Source organism: Peromyscus leucopus, chromosome 10 (assembly GCF_004664715.2).
Source record: "Peromyscus leucopus breed LL Stock chromosome 10, UCI_PerLeu_2.1, whole genome shotgun sequence".
NCBI classification, from domain to species: domain Eukaryota; kingdom Metazoa; phylum Chordata; class Mammalia; order Rodentia; family Cricetidae; genus Peromyscus; species Peromyscus leucopus.
In genome coordinates this window covers 72,870,729-72,895,972 of record NC_051071.1, presented here as the reverse complement: position 1 = coordinate 72,895,972, position 25,244 = coordinate 72,870,729, and the positions used below count along the sequence as shown (strand labels likewise).

Here is a 25,244-nt window from a genome sequence, read left to right as displayed (position 1 = left end):
CTCCAGCTTCTGTTTTTGAAATGTCTACCTTAATTCACTCTTTGTGCTAATCACCTTCAAATTATAGTAATAATTATATGACAGTAGGATTATGCTCAAATGAACTCCTTTGAGAAAACTATAAACAAACACAAGGTCAATGACATTTTGTGTTACAGTGTATTTTAAATAAGCATTTTGAAATGTACACAATACTTAACAAAATTCACTTATTTTTCAGATAGATGTGATATTTCAAAGATCCAGTTTAAAGCATCATTATGTCAAATCTCAAGTTGTCAACTTCAGGTAACCACAGTTAAACAATTCACACGAGGAAAAGACAACTTTGTTCTGTTTAGTTATTCTTTACCTATTTCCTCTGCAGACAGGATGTGAAGACTTTCCATATACCAACAAAAAATTAGCACAGTCTTCTCACATTGCAATTGCTCCTACATAGAGTGAAGTGGGAGAGTGTCCTGAGGAATCATGAAATATGTTCTACTCTTCATCCTTTTAAAAAACAAAAGACATTTCAATTGAAGATTCCTTAAATCCTAGTTATTTCTGTTGATTTTACTTGTTTTATAGTAAATATTTGCTAGGAATATTTAAAACACAAGAGTGTATACATGTATGTGCTGTAGAATATTATTTTAAAGTGTGTTACTTTTGTTTATGTTGCATTTGTTTAACTCTATGAAACTGTGTTACTTTGTCTGTCTAAAACACCTGATGGTCTAATAGAGAACTGAATGGCTAATATCAAGGCAGGAGAAAGGATAGGTGGGGCTGGCAAGAAGAGAGAATATGTAGAAGGAGAAATCTGGGAAGAAAGAAGAAGAGGTAGCCAGAGAAGGAGGATTCCAGGGGGCAACCACCCAGCTATGCAGCAAACCACAGAATAAGAAAGAAAGGTATACAAAAATAGAGAAAGGTGAAAGCCCAGAGACACAAGACAGACAGGTTAAAGCCATGAAAAGCTGGCAAGAACCAAGTCAAGCTAAGGCTGGGCATTCATAACTAAGAATAAGCCTCTGCATGTGATTTATTTGGGAGCTGGGTGGCAGGCCCCCAAAAAGAGTAAGAAAAAACCATATGTGATATAAATACAAAGTTGGTTTATAATTTCCATTCTTCACTTAATTATGATTAAGTTTTATAGGTAAAAGGTAATCCAGGACTTAACATCTGTGTGATATATAAAGGGATAATCTTGACAATAAGTTGCATTAAGTATTTGTTTTATTTTTTTAGAGATACAAGTAATACTGAAGTATGAATAATATAGTATTAAGAATAATTACTAGGCCATTGCCTCACTTTGGTGACTTTCTTTTTCAGGCCCAGTAATGATGGTTTGAAAGCAGACATGCTGATTAAATTTCAGTTTCCCCTTAACAATGTGGACACTTTGAAAAGACAAGCTGATAGCATTTTGCACAAGAAGTTGCAATCTACCGAGATCTTCTTGAAGATAGACATTTCATTACCTTATCTTAGAGGCAAGGAAGACAACTTTTTTCTTCTCACAATAGTTAACACTTTTAACTGTTTTCTATCTACAGAGAAAGCTTCTTTATTTCACTATAAAACAAAACCATTTTTATTCTAGGTCTCTGAGTCACAAATGAACAGCTTCTCACTCATTTGGCCACAAAGATTATCTTCCCTTGGTTGGTATGAAAATAGTTATAAAACTGTATGATTACTCAAGTATAAAAACACCTTTCTCCTACTAAAAGAAACATAGGCATCATCTTTTTAATTAAGAAACAGTGTGCATGACATTTAAAAACAACCTAACCTCCACTATTGGTACACTAATCTGTAAACTTTTTTTTTTTTTTGGCAATGTTTTCCCCATCTGAATCTAGAATGTGAAGGCAATGTGAACACAAAAAACATAATATATAGGGTACAAATATGATCTGAGCTTAAGTGGAGCTCATTTTAGGTTAACATATTCTTCCCACAGTACACAGGATCAGCTTGGCCTGGGACATAGAGTGAGCTGAAGAAAAATGCCAAGCCTTGCTAGGATGTATCTCAGCCGTTAAAAAACAAACAAACAAACAAAAATCTATCTCACTTTCAACACAGACATAAAGAGGTGGTTCATAAAAATTTGGTATAGGAGATTTTAAAAAGTTTTTTTTATAATTCTCAGACAGCCTCTAAATTAATTTAGGGATTGTCATAGTTCATCAGAACTTGTTTAAGATACAAAATGAGATAGAAAACTAACAGCAAATTACAAGCTACCAGTATATGTCTCTCCATTAATTTCCCCCCCCAAATTGTTTGAGAGAGTGATTATGATATATCTAAAGGAAAGTTATATTTTAGTTTTGCCAAACAGAAAGATCACAAAGCCCAGCACTTATCCTTCCCCAAGTTCTGAAGTCTTTCACTGTTTTGTCTTCTTCTTTATAACTTCTAGAGTTCATAGAAGTAGATCAATTTGTTCCTTAATAGAAACCAGTATAGCATAAAGTTATAAACAAGCTACAGATTAACCATAATCCACTCCCCGTGGTTTATGGCCAAATAGAGGGTAGGACTAAAGTACACTTGACTTTTAGGTATAGGATGAACTGACCTTGAGACTGCTGCCTCCACAAATATTAAATCATGTTTCTATAGACTTATATCATGGTATCACTACAAAGATATAGTAAGCAAATAGGTGTTGGTTACAGTATATATCTTATAGAACTCAATCGAGTATTGGTCATAATTGCTATTCATCTATTCACTCAGCAACTATGTATTGAAAGTTATTTCTTCCAGGAACTGAAATCTCTGCACATCTAGAACCAATATTCTAACTGAAAGGAGAAAGACAGTGAATAAACTGGACAGCAACAAATAATGTGGAATTCCATGAGAGAGTAGAGCACAACATGAGACTTCAGCTTTCTTTGTCATGGAAAGAGGGAAGGAATCTTTTAAGTTGAGATCTGAAATCTACAGGAAAAGGCCATGGGTAAAGTGTTCTGATGAAGTAGTCAGCTAGATGGTAAATGACTGCCAGCAGAAACAACACCTGAACACAGTCAAGACCTTGCAAGCCAAGGTAGTAAGGAGGAGGAGCAGTTCAGTTACACTGAGGACATTTTAGGGTCCTGGCCACCTAGGGCCAGCTACGAAGTCTACATTTATTGTAAAGGTTAAGGAAGACACAAGAGGGTTTTTATTATTGACAGAACGTAATCCTAAGGATTTTCTATAATCAACTTGCTAACAGTGCTTCCAATTCAGTGTCCCTTGAGTCTGACTGCTGAGAGCTGCTGGTTGCAATGGCTTTACCAGAGATCATGGAAATATATAGCAGATGATAGTGTTCAGCAGTCAACCCACTAGATGAATAACTCTCTGATGGGGAGCACCACTTGGCGAAGCCATGGGGTCACTGATTTTAAATGACTGATTGCTTCTGTCTGTAATTTCTCTCATGTGCCACACTACATTTCTTGCCTAATAACAGCTATGGGTATTCTCCCTCACTGCTTGTGTGTTTATCTTGAGAAAATATTTCATCTTTTGGGCACACATATAGCTGTGGATTTTCAGGAAGATGATTTCTGCATAATCTGTATATAATTCTGATGAGTAGAAATAATACTAGAATTTACTTCAAAACTTACATAGGAAAGTAACAGTATTCTCAGTCATAAAGACAGTTAATTTTAGACTTCAAAACAAATTCAAAACAGACTATCTGCCCTTGCAGAAAATACATAAATTCCCAGGTGTTTATTGCTAAACTAAAGTCAGACATGAAACAACTTTGGTAGCCATAACCCACTGTAGTAATTGACTTTCTGTATGTATCCCTACCACTCAAAGTTCAGCCAACTAACTGTTTATTGCTTAGGTCCTATGTTTCAATGTCACTTTCTGTCTGGGAAAGAGCTATGTGCATGTCCAAGTGTTACTTACTGGCCAGACTGTGTGAGCTCCCTAGCCTAAAAAAAATGGTGTGACTTATCATGTGTTATGAGATGGGTTGGACCCTGAAAATGTAACTTATCATTGTGCAGAGTAAAGAATGTAAATATGTGGAGATAGATTTTCAGAAAGAGATTTCTTAAGTTGAAATAAAGGAGAAAGTTATCATCAGAAAGCATGTGTTTCCTTATTTAATCCTCAGATAAAAAAAATTTAGCCTCCAGATACATAAGAATTTTTTCATAAAGTCCCACTACTCTGAGGCATTCTACATACAGCCCTAGAGTAGTTCTGGGAGCTGGACTCCCGGGCTGTGTTATCTGACCTAAAGACCTGACACTGAAATGTAAGACTAGTTTTTGTCTGAATATACTTGACTCTGAGTCTCACTACAATGCTGGCATAAAGTGAAATACAAGTGACTGGGGAAGACAACCACAGATTATACCATTTTCTATTTTGACTTATGAATAGAAATGATGACATGTTGGATGCAGGTAGAATTTGAAACAATAATAAAAAAAATCTGTGGGCCAATCCTAGATGCCAGGCAAGGAAGACAGTTTGAACACCTGTACTGTATAGTATCATGCAAGTAAGGATGTTGTAGGGCACATGTAAAAATGGCCCTACACTCCTTTTATTTAATTTCTACTTCAATAAATTGGTATGACATTAATCTTTCAGACAAATAATGTCTGTCTTTGTCAATGACTTTGTCATCATACCAGGATCTTCCTGAAATCTATATACAATCAGAATCTTAACTGATATTACGTTGGCTTTCCTCATTAGTACAGTTTTTCCCAATCTAAGGATTTCATGCCATGTAGGCATTGTATTTTAAATTACAGCAGAGTAATGTCACTGAAAAAATGACCTTGATTTCATTTTTTTCCAGAAATGAATGCAGCACAAGCAGAGAATATTCTAAACAGTGGTAAGCCCATGATTGCCGCTGATACATTGTTAAATCAAAGAATCACACTCACAACACTCCATCCTTTCTCCATTACCACGTGTGCCATTTCTCAAACACCTATCGTGTTTCTAGAGGGATATGTGGCTTACTTTTAATCAATGATAAAATTACAAATATACTTGCTTTTATGAATTCTGTGCAACATTTTCTCTTTCAGTAGTAAGATTCCCTGATGACCTCTTTAACAATTTCCTTGAATTTTTCCAGTTTATTTTTATTTGGCTTACTTTGTTAAAATATAAAAATTTTCATAGATTTACATGAAAGGCACTAGCTATAATATGTAAAATATTATTTGTTTAATGGATTTAAACATATTATGAATAAAATCTATCTGCAATAAATGTCAAATATCACTGTTACACAACTACACATAACAGAACTCAGAAACTATGAAAAACTAATAACAAAGAAAAATTGCTTCAAATACACTAAAGAAGATGACAGCTAACTTTTAATTATTAATGACTTAATTACAAAACATGCATACTCAATCGGCTTGAATACCCATCACCCTCAAAAACGTTTACTGTTAATTTCAATGACTATTTTAAAGGCAAGACACATCCTTAAATGTTTTCATGCTTCACTATTTGCTGAAGACATCCAGACACATGTATCACCCTCTGCAAAGAACCATGTTATTTCTTTCTGGCTGACAGATTGTGGCTTGGGGATGGAGTACCCACAGACAGCCAGAATCGCTGATGGCAAACCTGCAGACAAAGCTTCCTGGCCATGGCAAAGCAGCCTGCAGGTGGATGGTGTCCACCTCTGTGGTGCATCTCTGATTGGCTCCCAGTGGCTCCTGACCTCTGCTCACTGCTTTGATACGTGAGTTCTCGGGTTACTCTCTTGAGGTCCCCAGCACTTCTCACATTCATGTCCCATCATCCTTACCTCTTCTTCACCTTTTCCATGGACATCGTAGTCCCTTGTTGACAGGAGTAGAAAAGAATATCAGTTACTAAAGAATAGGGCAAAGAATAGATTGCTTTCAATTCCAACTGAATATATATTGTGTAGTAATCTCAGTTTTAACTATAAGCAAGTTAACAATGAAAAATCAACTATGTTCACCAGTTTTCCTGAAATATATTGAAGTTTTCTTTTAGTGCCATTACTTATATTCCAATCTATAATTCACATCTGATATTCTACATGAATATCATTGGCTATATGTTTTTATTCTCTGTATGACTGTTAAAGATTTGACATATGGTACTGCTGAAGAAAAAAAGGAGATATGATAACTCTAGTGAAATTCAAATAAAATGGGGGAAATATTCTGGATAAAATGCTCAATGGAAAAGAATCATTAGAAAAACATACAAAATATGGGTACAAATTTATCTTTTTTTCTGTGTCTCTGCCTTTTTTTAACTTTTTTTGTCTATGCCTTCCTCTTCCTGTACCTTTGAATAAAAATATATAACTGTGCATGATTACGGGTATGTATATTTACAGAAATGTATATATATATATATATTTATATCTAGCATTTTTATTTTCTTCAAATAATATATTTTTATAATAAAATAGCAGTAATGTGTTGTTTCCTTAAGAATGTAAATTCATCCTCAAAGAGAATAACTAAACCTATTTTGTAATAGAATATTTCTTATCAACTAGAAAGCAGATTATCAAAATTGGAAAGCCTAAAAACAAGATAGTGGGAAAGACCAAATCAACTATGGCCTTAAAGAATTTGCCCTTGTCCCATATTTATGTTCCATTGCCCATCCAGAATCCTGGGCAACTCTAGACCAGAAATGACTCCACTATGTTCCTTTTAATTTGTGATCAGTTACAAAAACCCCAAACTGTGGACAGTCAGTTTTGGAACAACCCTAAGCCGTCCACTGATGACAAGAAAGATGGCGTCCATTATCATCCATGAAAACTACGCAGCCCACAAGCATGACGATGATATTGCTGTGGTCAAGCTCGTTAGCCCAGTCCTATTTTCTGAAAACCTGCGCAGAGTCTGTCTCCCTGATGCTACCTTTCAAGTCCTGCCAAAGAGCAAAGTGTTTGTCACAGGATGGGGAGCATTGAGAGCAAACGGTGAGTACCCCAAAAAAACCAAGGATGCCAACAATGCAAACCTAAGATGCATGAAAATTTCCAATCAAATACAAAGTATAAATCAAGATAATCCCACGAAAAATCACAGCAAAAAATATGAAAGCTTCAGCTATAAACAGTGTTCTTACACTTCTATTTAATACAATAGTTAATGTAGTAACATATATAGACATTTTATAGACTATTTTTATACTCTTAGAACTTTTTTTTAAAGCTTATTTAAAGGTATTATTATTAAGAGGGTTTTCTTTTGCATATCCTTCTTTCAGGCCCCATCTTTCATATGTAGTGAGTTGGTTCTGTCTGTCTGACTCACACAATTTGCAAACACTAGTCATAATGAGCCCCATCATGGGCCAAACTGTAAACAGAAATGGCTTTGGCCAAGGAATCCAAATAGCTATTCCTGCCTGACATTAAATATTAAATGGGAGCTGCTGATCCATGTATCTCTGAGGCTGGTGACAATATCAAGTGAGACATATAGCATTTTGCTCCACTAAATAATGCCCAATAAACAGCAAACACAGAGTTTTAGATGTGGGCACGAGTCTTGGGTTTTTATCCTCCTCTTCCTCCTCCTTTTCATCCTCCTCCTTCTTCTTCTTCCTCTTTTTCCTCTTCTTCCTCTTCCTCTTCTTCTCCTTCTTCTTTCTTTTCCTCCTCCTCCTTTTTTTTAATTGAAAATGGATTCTTATAGCATACAATACAACCAGACCACAGTTTTCCCTCTCACCATTCCTCCTAGCTCTCTCCCCACTTCCCTTTCCTCCAGATCCACTACTCCTGTTCTCTTCAGAAAAGAGCAGGCCTCCAAGAGACAATAATCAAACAGGTCAAAGCAAGATACAGTAAGACAAGGCAAAAATCCCTCATTTGAGGCTGGACAAGGCAGCCCACTAGGAGGAAAAGAGTCCCAAGAGCAAGTAAAAGAGTCAGAGACACATTTGCTCTCACTGTTAGGGGTCCCCACAAAAACACCAAGCTAACAGCCATAGCATAGATGCAAAACCCTCTAAGTTCCCAAGTTCTTATGCCAATTCTTCTTTTATAAAAAGAAATAGAATTTCATATGAATGTCATTTTTAATTGAAGCTGTTAAATAAAAGCATAGTGGCTTAAAATAGTATTACATTCAAGTAAGTGGCATTTTTGTATTACAATCCATGCAAATGAATCAATCAATGTTGTTAGTGAAGAAGATAGGATGGGTGTGTTAGCTTCCTATTTGTACCTATGTTTGTTTGTAACAGCAAGCCTCATTATTTCCATTGTACAATCATCCTTTTCATGAAGCAATTGGATCCCATAGAATGAAACTTGATTCTTGGTAATGCTATTCTTTCTAAATGATTTGTAATTTGGAAATATCTATGTCCTTTGTGAAGTGATGTGTGGTAATCTGGGTAGATTCCAGGTGTGAAAAAATAATTTGTGTTTAAACTGGCATTGTTTATGTGATTATTCAGCCATGTAATCATGGCATGACTCTTAACCAGGTGAACTTCAATTTTTCAATTAAAACCCAGAATATTCATATCTATCCTCAGTAGTTTTTGTAAGGACCAAATAGATGATAGTAATAAATAAATAAATAAAAAATATGATATCTTCACATAGAAGTCACCCTAAAGTGTAACTGATGCTGAATGTTGCCATCCAGTCCCAAATTCTGCAACTTTAAAACTGATGTTTAAGCTCATGTCATAATAATAATGAGACTTCCAACCATTCCTCATCTATTTATTTTCTCCTTATTTAGGTCCTTTTCCCAATTCTCTGCAAGAAGTTGAAATAGAGATCATAAGTAATGATGTATGTAACCAAGTTAATGTATATGGTGGTGCTATATCATCAGGAATGATATGTGCTGGCTTCTTGACAGGAAAACTAGATGCCTGTGAGGTAAGTATATTCTAATCCACAAACAATGACTCTACTCAATAAGGATTAAATAATTGATCACAGAGTAATATCATTTAATATAGTTCCATGAAATTAACTTGTGGAGGAAAGAGGGAATAAAGAACACCAAGACATATAGCTTCTCATAAAACAACATATTGAACAGAGATATCTAAACAAGCATTTCAGTTGCAAATCAGAACTCTTAGTAGAGATCAATAATTCAGACAGACAGTAGAAAGTGAGCATGAAGCCACAGAATCAAGGCTAAGTCAACTAAACTTTGAATATCTCATTCCTATTAAGTTAAAGCCACAGTGAGACAAGTTCTGCTGATATTTGTACTTAGATAGCTTGTGCCCAAATAGAATTACAGTATTGAAAAATATAATTACCTGCAGTCATTCCTACAAATGTAATACATCACAGATCATTTTTCAAATTACACAAGTAGCATTTCTTCATACTTGTAGCACATTAATTTTAAATACTAAGCATTATCAGTTCCAAATATGGCTATTTGAAGAACTAAAAATAACTAACAAATTAAAGAACTGACTTGTAGCATTTGTGACTGGGCACAAGAACACAGTGATTCCTTGGCAAATTAACATTGGCTCTGATAACTTGGCATGTTTGTGGCATTTGTTGTATGCAAAGGTGTCACTGTTGACCTGACATTGGCTGTCATACAATGTCAATAAATATTTGTTCATTTATTTATTCAACTTTTTGTGAATCACAGGTTACTATGGACACTACTGAGAGAAACTAAAATTTTAAAAAATGCCATGATTTTGCAATTTCACTAGGGCACATGTTACTAAAACAAAGGAAGAAAGTTGCGGTTTAGCTACACATTCTAGAATACAAGGTATCTTTCCAATCACTCCCTGAGAAGGAGAAACAAGATGTGAATCCAACATACAATGGAATCACATGACTTAGAGAATAAACATAATACACACTGGAGCTGACATTCTTGTTTTACTGGCTCATGCTTCCTTTTGCTATTAGTAAGTACAGTAAGAGCATGAGGATCTCAATTACAATGGAGACCTGAGGGGAAGGAGCTGAGGAGGATTGCCTTTAGTAGATCAGCGTGTTCACACTGTGCACCAGACACTGGAAGAGACTAAGAATAGGAGGAATGTGGAAAGGAGGAAGCCTCAAAGTTTCTTCAGGAGCCTCTGCCTCCTCCAGACTCTACCACTTCCCTCATTTTAAGAAATTGTAATAAACTATCACAGGGTATTTTTTTTATTTTTTTTGGAAGGATAAAGTCATAGTTAAAGATAGATTTTAAATCTTTTTTTTGAAATCTTAGGTTAAAAATAACTGAGAAATCCTCATGATTTAAGTATATAAAGGTGTTTATTGGGGACTCACTTTAGACTTTCAGTAATAAATACAGCACATTTGAAAGAACATTCCAGAACACCCTTCTACTGATTAGTAAGGGTGAAACAGGGTGAAAATCAAATTTAAAACAAGGCATCACTTCTAGATAATGGAGTTAAACAAGCTTCGAGGAAGAGTTAGCATGTTAGTTCCAGGTATAAGTTTATTAGGCAGTCAGGAGCCAATTAGCTCTCACTTCTGACACCCTTTTATTTCTCACATTGGTTCCATGTTTTTCTTCTTTTCTAGGGCGATTCTGGAGGGCCCCTGGTTATTTCAAATGATAGAAATATCTGGTATCTTCTTGGAATTGTTAGCTGGGGAATCGACTGTGGAAAAGAAAACAAGCCCGGAATTTACACCAGAGTGACTCACTATCGGAACTGGATTAAATCTAAAACTAACATCTAATGCAACAGCCACCCCTTATCCAAACTGGGGTGTCACACACAGCCTGTGGCAAACTGTATTCAGTGTTCATTGCCATGAACATGGTCATCTAGTTCAAAATGCAAATGAGCATGGTGTGGTGACTTTCTTAAATCAGAAGGGGACAAGACTTTCTTTCACATCGTTGGAAAGTTTTGACCAACCATGACCACAAAAGATACTCTCTGCTCCCTGCTCACCTCTGTTTGCCTGCTTCATACCTTTTCAACTTACAGTCATCTGGAGGTTGAACAAATACTAACTGAGCAGCTACCCGCTGCTTCTCTCCAGACCCTTCTCTGGTGCCCTCATAGTTTTTGTCGTCTTCATAGACAATCCTCACTGGTGACTGGTCGGTCCACTGACTAGACAAGCCAAGTAATCAGTCGAAGCCACTGGTTACCAATGATGGAGAAGGCACTAGCCAAGAGGCTAGGACTTAGGAGATGGCAATGAGCAGGTCCATTCCTTTTCAACTCCAGATACGCACGTAACCTTTCTCCGAACCTCTCTGCATTTGTATTTTTGTATATTGTACTTAGACAGTTTATCTGACATATATTTGGAAGCAGTAGATGAGATTTTTTTAGTCACATAAGAGAAGAATTAGAGAAATTTCCTTGTATAAATACCTTTTCATACTTGGAAATTAAAAGTGATGTTTTGGGCCCTTTCATTCATGAAAGGTAAATGAGTAAGAGTCTAATAAGGTTACTCTCAGTTCCATCTCTAAATTGAGAGAAGTTTCAATACTTGTATAAGTTTATTTCTTCAATTGCAGTTTATATTCTCTTAATTCATTTTATTTAAACAGTTTTATTTTCAACTAGGTACCTTAGAACAACTAAGTACCTGTAAGATGAGAAGTCAGCATAAGTTAATTCCAAGAAAATATAAATATTTGAAATGTGAAGCTAAAGCCTCAGTAGACGTTCATAAAATATTTGATACAAAATGCTAGTAAAGATGTTTTTGTGCAATATTTGAATTTATTGTTAAATAGCAAGCACTCTGCAATAGAATATTTAAATAAAATATTCAAATAATCAAGGAAGCATCTTTAGAATACCTTAGTTTTGATGATAAAATTGTCGTTTTCACATGTATTTAGTTGCACATTTTGTAGTCTCACCTGGGAGTATAGAGTAGTACTGAACCAAACTCAGAATTACTCCGTACATCTTTATCGTTTTTTATAATTGATGAGTTAACTGCTGTGTTAAGGTTTTCACTGGGGTTTTGTATTGAGTCTTGCTTAACACATCACACTGTACATATTGAAATGTATTTATGATAATAAACCAAATTTGTTCTCTCTGTGTTGTCACTGAGGGATTGTTCAACATTCATGTTACTGACATTTTGTCACAGATGCTTCTTTGGTTGGGACAGGAGGGAGATCATCACGGGCATGCCAGGCCACTTGGCAACATTCCTTCCTTCTTCACCTGAGATGCCTGGAGGACACAGTAACCCACACACACATCCCACTGCCCTCCTCAGCTTTTCTTCTGCCAAGCTGTAACATTCAAAACTAGCTCCAGACAGCTGCAACATGTTCCCAGTTGAGCAAGACTGCCTTCAGTTAAGAACAGCTACTATGAAATCATTAGCGGAAAAACTCACTAAAAAAATTAATGTAGTCAAGGTCTCCTTACCAGCATTTGGAAACATTATTTTATCTTACTTTTAATAATGTCAGTACATTTACATTCTAGTAGTGTCTATGACCCCATCACATATACATAACACTAGCCAAATGCACATCTTTTGGAAACTGAACTCATTTGGAAGAAATTAAAAGAAGATCCATAGGCAAACAATTCATAGACAGACAGACAGAAGACAGTGATGTACTGATGAGGTGCAATAGAATTGCCTTTCAGATTCATAAGTGATAATTAGCTGCTACAATATGGTTTTAGATCAAATACATTAAGTGTCACTTGCAATGCCATTTATGGATTCAGCCAAGGCAGAACAGCTCAGCCTGTCACCCACTAACATTGCAGAGTAGAGAAACTTACAAAGCATCACTAAGCCCTAAAAGGTATTCGTTTGAATATGGGAGCCACTCTCCAGATTTAAGTTGATTTTTTTAATTAAAATTTTATGTCCTCATTTAGACTAATCATGTTATAAGCAAAAAAAAAAAAAATAGCCATATGTGACTAATGACTACTACTCTTGTTTTATCACCACAGAAAACTCTAATGGCTACAACTTAACTCTACTATCCTAGGAAGTACCTCTATGATCACTTATTCATTCACCTAACAAATTTCTTGAACCTGTGAATGGAAGTTCCTTAAATAAAAAAAAGTCACAGCTGTGTTAAAGATTCTAAAAGTTTGATTAACTTACTATAAAGTTTATGAGTACAGAGAGTTGGAATGCTGCAGGTCCAGTTATCTGCATTTATCTTGAGCCTCCTTAGAAGCCATTCATTGCCCACCTCTGTGTGTGAACTAACATCCTTGTGGCTATTAGGTAAACTTTCCTAGAATATATTAAGCGACCACTAGCTTCCATGAACCCAAAAGCTAAGGATGTCATCAGATAGCTTCTGAGGTCTACCAGAGAGTCTTCCCTCTTTTGAGGTAACTAGCTAGCTAACAATCTCATCGAAATATGTTATTGCCTTAATTTGTATCTTTCTTTTGTTCTATAACTATTAAGATTTAACAAACCTGCTACCACAGTAAAACATGGCTTTCAGCATAACTTGAATATATATTCCCAGATCATGGGTACTCATATTTGGTCAAGAACACACTACATCATGTTCTCTCTGAGGTGAGAGCTGTGTTTTTGTGTTAATAACCTCCATATGTTAGGTATCAGGTATTCCAGATGTTGTGTATGCAGCTGTGTTTAAAACCAGGTCCCTACTCTCAAGACCATCAAAAGAGTTAATGGTATCTTGGATGACTGCCACCTCAGCAGTAGGCCCCTTGAGGGATATGCGTTGGCTGGCATGGCAAGGACACGTTTAGATTCTCCTTCTGGTAGCCACTGCATCAGAGGAAAGGAAACACTCTTCCAGATGTAGTAACACAGCCCCATACCACAGGCAAGGTTGAAGTAAAATACTCAGAAGCGGCGTTTTGACCTGCTTTAGAAAAAGATCAAGGAATATTGCCAATTAATGGCATATTAAAAATTAAAAAGTTTGTTTATTTTTTGTAAATTGACCAACTATTTCTTAACCCAGGAAGAGGTATTTGTGGCAATCAAACAAAAGAGTAAGAATTAATGGAGGGACATGGAGATAGTAGAAATGCTACTTAAGCAAGCAGCCAACCAATAAAACAAGAACTGTATCATACAATCTGTCAATAAGATTTTATTATAGTTATGTCTAGGAAATGGGAAAATGGCTCACCACTCCCACAGTTGTGTACAGAGGAGTTAAGACACATAAAGCAAATGTGCTACTATAGTGCCATCTTCTGGCCCATCTTATTTTTACAAAATACACTCTTTTGACTTTGTAATAAAATGCTATTATATAAGCTTTACCCTGTGGAAGATGATATTTTAAAAAGAATAATTCATCATTCTCTCCCCTATGTTCTCTTAAGCAAATTGAAATGTAGAGTTTTGTATGTACTGTTATATAATCCTATTATGTAATAAACATAAAAAATGTATTCATGTATTTACTTTTTATTTTTAAAATGAAATAATTTTATCCTTATACAGGACCTGCCCATCAAACCCAGAGCTCACAGCCTTTATGTGTACTGTCCAAATCTGAACTCTGGTCTTCTTGTTGTTCTGGCAAGCACTTTAACTACGAAGCCATCTCTCCAGCTCTGAGACTGCTTCTCTTGAGAGTTTATCAGCGTGATTCCCACAGGGAGAGCTAGTTGGTGCTAGACAGTCAGCAAATGGGAGTGGGCTGTCATAGTCACTGTGACTGTAAGATCTCAAGCCTGGATTCACCCCAAACCTGTTCCTTAAAACTCACCTTGACACAGGTAATGGGCAGGCTTGGCTCTTCCTCAGTTCACAGTGCCAGATAAAATAGCTGACTCCTCTTGGGAAACATGAAGTCATATTCCAAAATAAACACTTTGAACTTCCTCCTGAGAACAATAGAGGAGATAACATAGAGTCTCAGATGTTCGAGAATTTAAAACAAATAAGATATCAAAGCTTAAATAGATGAGGGAAGATGTCACCTTGCTCACCTTGGTCAAGAATGACATTGTGACAGTAAGATGCATAAAAAGATGGAAATATTAGATCTAGAAATGAGAAAGGACAGCTGACGAGATTGGGAGCCTCCACAGTTGCAGGTAAGGAATGTATCAATGAATAGGAAGTTCAAAATGATGAGCTCCCTAGAAAGGAAAGGATAGAATATGTAAATGAAGCATATAATTTTCAGAGATATGAAAGACAGACACAGAAATGCCAAAGCCCTGTTAGTAAGGGACTCGGGGGCTGGGGCAGTGGCTCGGCAGCCACCTCTGCTCTTGTATTAGTCGCTCTTCTGTTGCTGGCATAAAATATCATGGCAGAAAGCAGTTGAAGGAAGAAGGCTCCTCTTCTGCCTATGGTTCTATAAGGACGGAGAAAGCCTGACGGGAGAAGCCTGGCAGGAACCTGAAGCACAGAGGCCACGTTTCACTCCCACCCTGGAAGGAGAGAGAGAGAGAGAGAGAGAGAGAGAGAGAGAGAGAGAGAGAGAGAGAGAGAGAGAGAGAGAGAGAAAGAGAGAGAGAGAGAGCAGAGAGTGGGGTTCGGCTGTCACCCCTTAAAGCCTCACTCCAGTGATTGACTTCCTTCAGCGAGGCTGCACCTTCTCCAGGTCCTGTAACCTGCCAGAATGTTGCCACCAGCGGGGCACCAAATGCTCAAAAATACAAGTCTACAGTGACATTTCTCATTCAAACCACCACAAATGTTGAATCTTGAAAAATGCCCCCTAGGTAATGTTCTTTATTCAGCTATCCACTTCCTCAATCAAACAGGCTCTAAAACCATCGTCAAGAGTGGGGATGTTAACTGAATATTACAGTCCCTTCGATACCTACTCATTCCTTTCCTTGTCGGTCATAGTACATGATAGCTAAGTTATTAGTCTAACTTAAGGGAAGGGGCTTGGCAGCAGGATTAAAGGCTGGCTAAGGGAAGGCTGTAAACGGAAGATTCAGAGTCAGCAGAACGAATTATTGCTCAGACATCATCCAGTTGTGCTATCCTAGGTTTTGAGTTCCCTAGTTGTCCCAGCTAGTTTCCCAGGGCCCTGACTCAAGCACAGCAGATGTGTTGTGACTAAACATCCAAACTCTGGCAATCTGTTAGATCATCAGCTGCTGCTTGGCTTGAGTTTTGATTACAGACTCTTACACTTAGAATTTAACTGATTGTTTTTTTTATTTTAATTGACACATAATATTGACACATAATTATGAAGTATAACGTGATGTTTGAATTCAATGTATATATTGTGTAACAATTGGTCACAGCAACAATCATGCCATCACCCTACATTTTCATTGTTTATTTATGATGAGCATATTCAAAATCTTCTATTTTACTGTCTAACTACTCTATTGTTAACTGTCTGTACTGTGTCACTGACAACCAGAAATTACGTCTACCTAAATGTACTCTTACATCCACAGACAAATCTTCCCATTTCCTTCCCCCTCTCTTTCATCAGTCTGTGGTAACCACTTCTATCCTCAAGTCCTACTAGGTGGGCTGTAGATTCTACACATGCGTTCCCATTCCTATGCAGTAAGCAAAGTAATTTGAGCTGAACTGATAACTTTTCCGTCTTTGCAACAGGTATTCTTTCCTCTCAGGGTTATTGTAACTTGCAAGGGTCTTTTAGTTTCTCTTTTGTTGCTGCCGAGAAATACTCTGACAAAGTAACTTAGGGGAGAAAAGGTTTAGTTTAGTTCACATTTTAAGGCAGTCAAAGAAATACAGGCAGTAGAAGCTTGAAACCCTGGTCACAGGGCAGCTATAATCAGGAAGAGAACTGTGGATACGTGCTGATTCTTAGTTCCCTCTCTCTATTTACAGAGTCCAGGATTTCATCCAGGGACTTAGCCCCACGATGGACATGTATTCCCATCTCAGTTAATGCAATCAAAATAATGGTTCACAAACATGCCTAGACACTCACTTCCCGGGTTATTCTAGATCCTGCCAAGTTGACAGTTAATACTAACCATAACCACTTCATACTTGTTAACTTGAAACTAAAACACATCACTTTTAATTCATTAGCTTCTTGTAACTATAGACTCATGACCATCTCAAAATGGAAGAAACATTCAACCTAACACCAAAAGTTCCAATAGTCCTTAACAATTCCAACATTACAGGAGTCCAAAGACTCTTAACCATGATCTCTTGTAAAAATAAAAACAGTTTACATACTTCCAACATATAATGATACAAAGTATCATTCCTATTTTAAGGTGAAAACAAGGGTAAAGCAAGAAATAATCACACACACACACACACACACACACACACACACACACACCCCACAAGGCAAACACTAAGTAATGAAGTTCTGTATCCATCTAGGGATTGTAATGTAATCAACTGGGCTCTGAGAGGCTTGGCATCCTTCCTCCCAGCTCTACTGCTGTGCTGGCTAGTTTTGTGTCAACATGACACAAGGTAGAGTCATTAGAAAGGAGGGATCCTCATCTGAGAAAATGCCTCCATAAGATCTGGCTGTAAGGCATTTTCTTAATTAGAGATTGGTGGGGGAGGGCCCAGTCCATTGTGGGTGGCACCATCCCTGGGCTGGTGGTCCTAGATTTTATAAGAAAGCAGGTTGAGCAAGCCATGCAGTAAAAGTCAATAAGCAACACCCCTCCATGGTCTCTGCATCAGTTCCTGGTTCCTGGTTCAAGCCCTGTTCTGACTTCTTTCAATGATGGACTATTAGGTGGAAGTGTAAGCTAAATAAATCTTTTCCTCTTCAACTTGCTTTGGTCATGGTGGTTCATCATAGTAATAGTAACTGTAAGACAACTGCCTTAAGCACACATAGGTTTTTCCCTAGGTTGCCTCCATTCCACTGCCTTAGCTCTTCTTGGCAATACTGCATGGTGCTGACATCTCCAGTATCCTGGAGTCTCCATTGTAACTTAGGCCTCAACTCCACAGCTGCACATAATGGCTTCTCAACTTCTTCTGTGACTTCAACCCTACCATACATGGCCTGGCCTTGTGAGGATTTCCTGACCCGCTCAGTCTTTCATTTTCCATGCTAATGAAGCTAGTACCATTGCTACACTCTAGAGATATTTCCTGGTCCTCTTGGACCACAGCCAGATCAACATCTGATCCTGGGGAAACACTTTCCCAGGCATTGGCTTTTGAAAAGCAAAGAACCCCTTATTTTTAGGCTTATTCACTTTTGATACTTTTTTTTGAGAGTTCTATACATGAGTACACTTTATTTACATAGTTTCTACTCATCCTTCTCCCCCTTGAATATCCTCCTCCTCTCCAACTCCATCTAAAATTCATCACCCTTTCTATAATTATTATTGTTTTACACACACACACACACACACACACACACACACACACACACTGCCGCTGCCACCACCACCACCACCACCACCACCACACCTTACTGAGTCTATCCACTGTTTCTCATGCATACATGTGTTCAGGGATGACCACTTGGGATTGGATAGCCTATCAGTGGTCCTGTCCTTGAAAAAAACTGCTTCTTCCTACCATAGCATCCATTAATTGCCTATAGTTTCTCATGTAAAGGCGAGACCTTGTGAAATATTCCCCTTTCACATTGGCATGTCAACTTGTATGTCATTATGCAGGTCTTGTTTAAGCAACCATATGACTTCAATTTCACTGGTACAGCTTCCCTATTATATCTAGAAGTCAGCCAGCTCTCAGCAGGCATTCTTGCCCTCTGACTCTTAGAATTTCTATCTACCCTCATTTTAGACTGCTCCATGAAACGTAGGTGTAGGGATTAGACTGGTGCATACACAACACAATGTTGCATATGAGCACCCTACAGCCACTTAGTCTCTGCATTTTAACCAATTGGAGATCTTTGTAGAAGCCTCTGTCTGCTACAAAAACAAGCTTCCCTAATAAGGTGTGTCCTGCTTAGTTCTATGTCAACTTGACACAAGTCAGACATTTTGAAATAGAGAAGCTCAATTAAAAAAAATCCTCTTACTACATTGACCTGTGATGCATTTTCTTGATTTGATATAGGAAGGCTCAAGTAACTGGGTAGTACCACTCCTTGGCTGAGTACTATAAGATCCTGAGTACAGTCAGAAAGCAGGCTGAACAAGCCATGGGAAGCAAGTCAGCAAACAGTCATCTTCCGTGGCCTCCGCCCCTGTGCCTGTCTTGAGTTCCTGCCCTGGCTTCTCTCCGTGGTGGACTTATAAGCTATAAGGTGAAATAAACCCTTTCTTCCCCAAGTTACTTTTGGTTGTATCTTATCACAGCAACAGAAACTCTAAGTGATAGAAGTGGGGAAAGCTGCACTTACTTATGGCTATAAGAATAAGTATTTATAATGCAATAAAAACCTATATTGAGGGGCCAGCAATGTGGCTCAGGGGATAAAGAGGCTTGCCATTGAGCCTGATAACCCAAGTTCAATCCCTGGAACCTTATGGTGAAAGAAAAGAACCAACTCACAGGTTGGCCTCTTAATTCCATATACACACTTTGGCACGAACATGACCATCCCCACCCAGAAAAACAAAGAAATTTTAAAAAAAACTATATTGAGGGGCCCCCAACTGGATCAGGCCCTCTGAATAGGTGAGACAGTCGATTGGCTTGATCAGTTTGGGAGGCATCTAGGCAGTGGTACCAGGTCCTGGGCTCATTGCATGAGTTAGCTGTTTGAAACCTGGGGCTTATGCAGGGACGCTTGGCTCAATCTGGGAGGAGGGGACTGGACCTGGCTGGACTGAGTCTATCAGGTCGATCTCAGTCCTTGGGGGAGACCCTGCTCTGGAGGAGGTGGGAATGGGGGGTGTGCTGGGGGAAGGGAGGGGGGCAGGAAGGGGGAGAACAAGGGAATCTGTGGCTGTTATGTAGAATTCAATAGTATTGTAAAATAAAATAAAATAGAATAAAAAAAGAATAAAAAAACTATATTGATTTAGGAAAATGGTAATAGTAGTTTTTCTTACTCTGAACTCTCAACACAAAGGTATTTGGCTAAGTTGGCAGTACCTGGCCTGAATTCCCTTCCCACTGAGTGGGCTTTAAGTCCAATAAGACAGTTTTTAGCTATCCCTAAGATAAAACTTCCACTATGCCACCACTGAGGCTATCTTACTGGGCTGGACATTGTTATATATTGTAGAATTTACACACGCCCAAAGGAAACTTTGTTTTATGAACTTGGATAAAAAGACATATAGAACATATAGGCTTTCTTTCTTTAAATGAATTGGGCTCTTCACAAGATAGAGCCTTCAGCAGACAGGATTTTGCCCTGAGGACAGTCTTTCTATTGTCCCAATGAAGCACAGGGTATCTCTCTTCAGTAAGGATGATCTCTTTAACAAGGACAGTGCCTTGCCACTTCAGGCCAAATTGAGATTTTTCTTGAGATTTCTTCTGCCAAAAACAACAACAATAGTCCATCATCTTCAAATTAAACCTCATTTAATGTTTTAGGATATCAACAGAAATAATCCAGATTCTTGGCCAAAATACTGGCCAAGAATACAGTATGACTGGACAAGGTCTGGAGAAAGCTCTTGTTCCCACCTGAAAGCTCCTGAGCTAGGCCTCCACTGTCCATGTTTCTCTCAGCATTTTTTTTTCTTCCAAGAGCCCAGCAGAATGGGCCCTTATGCTCTGCTTCTTGTATTTAAGAGCTTTCCTACTCAAAGTTCCAAACTTTTCCACATTTCCACCACAGAACAATTCTAATGACCTAAAACCCACTTAGACAGGTTTATCAAAACACCCTGATTTTTTAAACCACCTTTTTGTTTGAGTTTCTTTTCTGTTATTGAGAAAAAAAATGCCCTAACCAAAACCACTTATGGGAGAAAGGGTTTATTTTAGCTCACAGTTTAAGGTACAACTGATACAACAAGGAAGCGAAACCAGGAGGGGCATGAAGCAGCTGCTCACACTGCGTCCATAAGCAGGGAGAGAAAGCAGGGGTGCATGCTGGTTCTGGGTTTCCTTTCTCTATTTACTGTTGCAGACTATTTGTATACTCTGAGGATTTGCCTTTGCCAAGGCACCTTCTGATTGGTTTAATAAAGAGCTGAATGGCCAGTAGCTAGACAGGAAGTGTAAGTGGGATTTCCAGGGAGAGAAAGGAAGAAGAGAATCTAGGCACACAGGAGATGTCAGGAGACACAGAGAGGAGACATGAGGTGAAAGATGGAAGAGAGGTAACACCACGTGATAGAACATAGATTAATATAAATGGGTTAATTTAAGTTATAAGAGCTAGTTAGGAACAAGCCTAAGCTATAGGCAGAGCTTTCATGATTATCCCTGTGTCATGATTTGGGGCTGGCTAATGGGACAGAGAAAGACTCACTACCGATGGAGCCCAATGTCCAGGCACATATATCCACATAAGGCCCAAGAAATTAAATTTAATAAATAAATTTAAAAAATAAAAAAAGGTTCAGAATATGGAGTCAAATGTGGCTTTCTGGTACAGCTTTTCAGTGTCTGAAGTCTCTTGAGTAGGCATTGTGTACAAAGACTGCCTATAGGCTGGAGCAAGCCGCCAACGCCATGTGCTCAGCTGAGCCACACTGGCAGCATCCATAGCAATGAAGATTTGGCTCACATGATCAGAGAATGTTCCAGATGCACAGTAAGGACAGATCCAGATGGAAAAAAACTCCAAGTATGTTACAGTGTGTTTTAAAAATGTGCATGGGCTTTAAAAAGAAAAGAGAATGGGTATAAACAACCATAGAAAAATATAAAGTTTATAAATAATAAGATAAAGTATTTAAAGAGAAACTAAAATAATATAAAAAGGATAAAACACATAAAGATGGGAAATACAAAGAGATTCTTGATCCTAATATGGTGTCTTGTTAACTTTAAATTTTTTGATTACTGATGAGCAAACAATAGCTACTGAGAGACATTAGATTATGGAAATTGCTAAATTAAACCTATATACTTTTAAAATGTCTTAACTTCAAAATGAAGGTAAAAAATATATTATGTTGGGGAAGAGGTTATGCTTTTGTTTCCATAGGAAATGAAAGGTTGTGGATTATTCCAGGTTAATACAGATCAGATTTGACCATGGGAGACCTCCTGAGTAACTTAGCTACAGACCTGAGGGAGGAACCAAGAAAGACAAGACAGGTGATGTGTAAGCTGATCCCTCCGCATGGGAACAGCTCAGAGACGAGATGAGACATGATAAATCTTGTTGGCTACAAAGTCCTCATGACTTATTATTGCATGCCATCCTTTCATATGGTGTGGATAGAGATTTATAATACATTTTTGTTATGCAGTCCATATAGGCTTATAAAGTTGACAGATGCCTTTTACCTGCTCAAACATAGAACAAAAAAAAATAAATAATTTTTAACTGACTTGTGTGTGCCCCACACATTCTATACTTGTGTTAATGTAGATATGTATATTACTGTAGCAGGAATCTTAAAAGTTCTTATTAATAAAATCAAACCTGAGGCAGAGTTATTGGGGTCCATGCTGGTAGATCAGAGAGACAGAACAAGCCACAGCTATCTCACCTCGCCAGATCCTCAGCTGGTTTTTTCTCCTCAGACTGGAGGCCTCTGAGTCCTCATCCGGAATGGGTTTCAGCTGAATTACTGCTCAAAAGCCTGAATGCTTAACCAGCCAAAATCTTCTAGTTTCTGGTCCTCACGCCTTATATATCTTTTTGCTTTCTACCACCACTCCCTGGGATTAAAGGCTGGCATTCTGGGATTAAAGGCGTATGTCACCATGCTTGGCTATTTCCAATGTGGCCTTGAACTCACAGAGATCCAGAGGGATTTCTGTCTCTGGAATGCTAGGATTAAAGGTGTGAGTGCCACCATTTTCTAGCCTTTGTGTTTAGTGGCTGTCTGTTCTCTGACCCCAGATAAATTTATTAGAGTACACAATATTTTGGGGAACACAATACCACCACATGTTACCTTTAAAAGTTTATATGTTTTCAGAGCAAGGGGACCAGTCATCAATGAAAACAGGTGGCCCAGGTGATCCAGCCTCTCAGAGTACCTCTGTTGCAGTTTCTTCAGAGTGTTGCATCCAGAACAGTTTCAAGGCTGTTGGTTAAAATGACCCAACATCACAGACTACTCCAGGCAGACTTCAGATATTTTCCCATCACACAGAGACTAGAAAACAGCTAGCTCTTCCAAGACTTGAACATCATCTTAATTTTCTCAGGATACCCCAAAGATATTATTGCCTCCAGGCAACAGGAAGCAGTCTAGAGAACATGATCACCACATTCTCAAGAGGTGGAGAGGGTGGGTTTGGTAATTCAATGGGTTATGGGTGTTTGTCATCATTTAGGGGATTGGTTACAAACTGTTACTGGTCATGGTCTGGGAGAAAGCTAAACAGAGGAGATTAGATTCAGAGATCTCTTTTTGAAGGGAAAAATGGGGATATAGTATAGAAATGATGGTATAGAAAGTAAATTGTTTCGTCTACTTTTAAACAACCATTAGTCTTAAATATTTTACACTGGTATGGATTTTTGTATATTGATATTTAAGGTTATCTTTGTTATATTGTATATATGTTTCTACTCTTGTTTAAGGCATTGTACATATGCAGCTCATTTATAAATGTAATATAAAGTATTAGTCCTTGAAAGTTATTTAGGCTAATAAAGAAACACAGGTTAATAGTTAGTCATCTATAGCAATAAACTTTATGTTATGTTAGGTATGTTTTCAAGGTCATACAAAGATATATTTTTAATAGATAGGTGATCTTGAACACTTCAAAGACCTACAGAATATGACATTTAAAATGTTTTAGTAACATAAGATTTTTCACGACAGTGAGACAGCACCAATTTACTTCAAAAAAGGATGATGGGCATCAGAGAACCTACATACGGAGTTTGCTTTCAATGTGGCAAAGTTGGCCATTTAGGAAAGAAATTGCCTTTGCCTCCACTTCTGACAGTATGCTGTACAAAGTGGACAAGCAGAACACAAAAGAAAGTGACTGCTCAGCTTTGCCAAGACAAGATAGGACAGACAGTCCTTCAAAATTCTTGCTTCACAGAAAAGTCTGTCAGATATTCTAGGCATGTAGGTCAAAGGTCAAAGATAGATGCCCCAACATTGCAGAGGAACCTTGGGTGACTGTCCAGCAGCCAGCTGCTTTTGTCATTTCTATAGTTTTGGAAGTTGTTTGCTCTGGACTTCCCATTTACTCAGGTAATATTATGGTCTTCTCAGGTCCTTGATGGGGTTGAAGATCAAATATAATTACAGTTTTCCTTGTTACCAAATTCAGAAAAGAAACTTATGCAAGAGATATAAAGTTTATAAGGTTGAGAAACATAAAGACTTAAATTGTTTATCTAAGAAGATGTTTTAAGGTCTAAATAGATATTTTTAGGATAGTAATAGAAGTTATGATAGAAACTGGTCTAAGTATAAAATTTTGAACTCACTAAGATAGGATAGATAATAGGTTATTTTCTTCAAATTTTCCAAATACAAATGGACTGGACATTGCAAACATAATTCTTACCTAAAAATTGTTCTTATTGTATATAGTTTTACTGTGTTAGAACTAAATCCTTTCCTTCTTTAGGGGGGATATTGTGGAATAATCTTTTTGTACACTGTGAAATTATGTCTTTGCTAAGGTGCCTTCTGATTGTTTTAATAAAGAGCTGAATGCTCAATAGCTAGGCAGGAGGTATAGGTGGGATTTCCTGGGAGAGAAAGGAAGAGGAGGAGAATCTAGGTGCATGGGAGATGCCAGGAATCACGGAGAGAAGACAGGAGGCACAAAATGGAAGAGAGGTAACACTATGTGATAGAACATAGATTAATATAAATGAAATGTAGATTAATATAAACGGATTAATTTAAGTTAGAAGAGCTAGTTAGGAACAAGCCTACACTGCAGGCTGAGCTTTCATAATTAATAATAAGTCTCTGTGTTGTGATTTGGGAGCTGGCTGGCAGAACAGAGAAAGACTCCCTACAATTTACGTAGTCTAGGATCCCAGCCAGGGACTGCCCATACACAAAGTGGGCAGGTCTCCCCACCTCAATTAATGCAGTCAAGATAATGTCCCCAGACATGCCCAGGGGCTCATAAGGAAGGTGATTTTACATTCTGTCGAGGTGACAAGACTAAACATTCACAGAAGTTGACCCTGTACCCAGAAGCACCAGGCAGTTTCCCAAGGCCTCTGCTGATGAAATCTTCAGTAACTTATTTCTAAGAGAAATTGGATTAAAACCAGAGTGAAGCATCAATTGCACCCAGCTGA

The 25,244-nt window shown here is 37.7% G+C and overlaps 1 protein-coding gene across 1 annotated transcript in view; it reads left to right on the top strand.

Annotated features, from left to right (window-relative positions):
- LOC114689298 (transmembrane protease serine 11G) overlaps positions 1–12,037 on the top strand; it is a 28,543-nt gene extending 16,506 nt beyond the window's left edge. The window contains exons 4-10 of the mRNA XM_037209127.1: positions 221–288; positions 1,327–1,487; positions 4,838–4,876; positions 5,581–5,752; positions 6,726–6,985; positions 8,769–8,911; positions 10,562–12,037. Of these exons, the coding sequence (XP_037065022.1) occupies positions 221–288; positions 1,327–1,487; positions 4,838–4,876; positions 5,581–5,752; positions 6,726–6,985; positions 8,769–8,911; positions 10,562–10,723 (1,005 nt within the window). The 3' untranslated portion in view covers positions 10,724–12,037. The remainder of the gene's footprint in view (positions 1–220; positions 289–1,326; positions 1,488–4,837; positions 4,877–5,580; positions 5,753–6,725; positions 6,986–8,768; positions 8,912–10,561) is intronic.
- Positions 12,038–25,244: the final 13,207 nt, after the last annotated feature.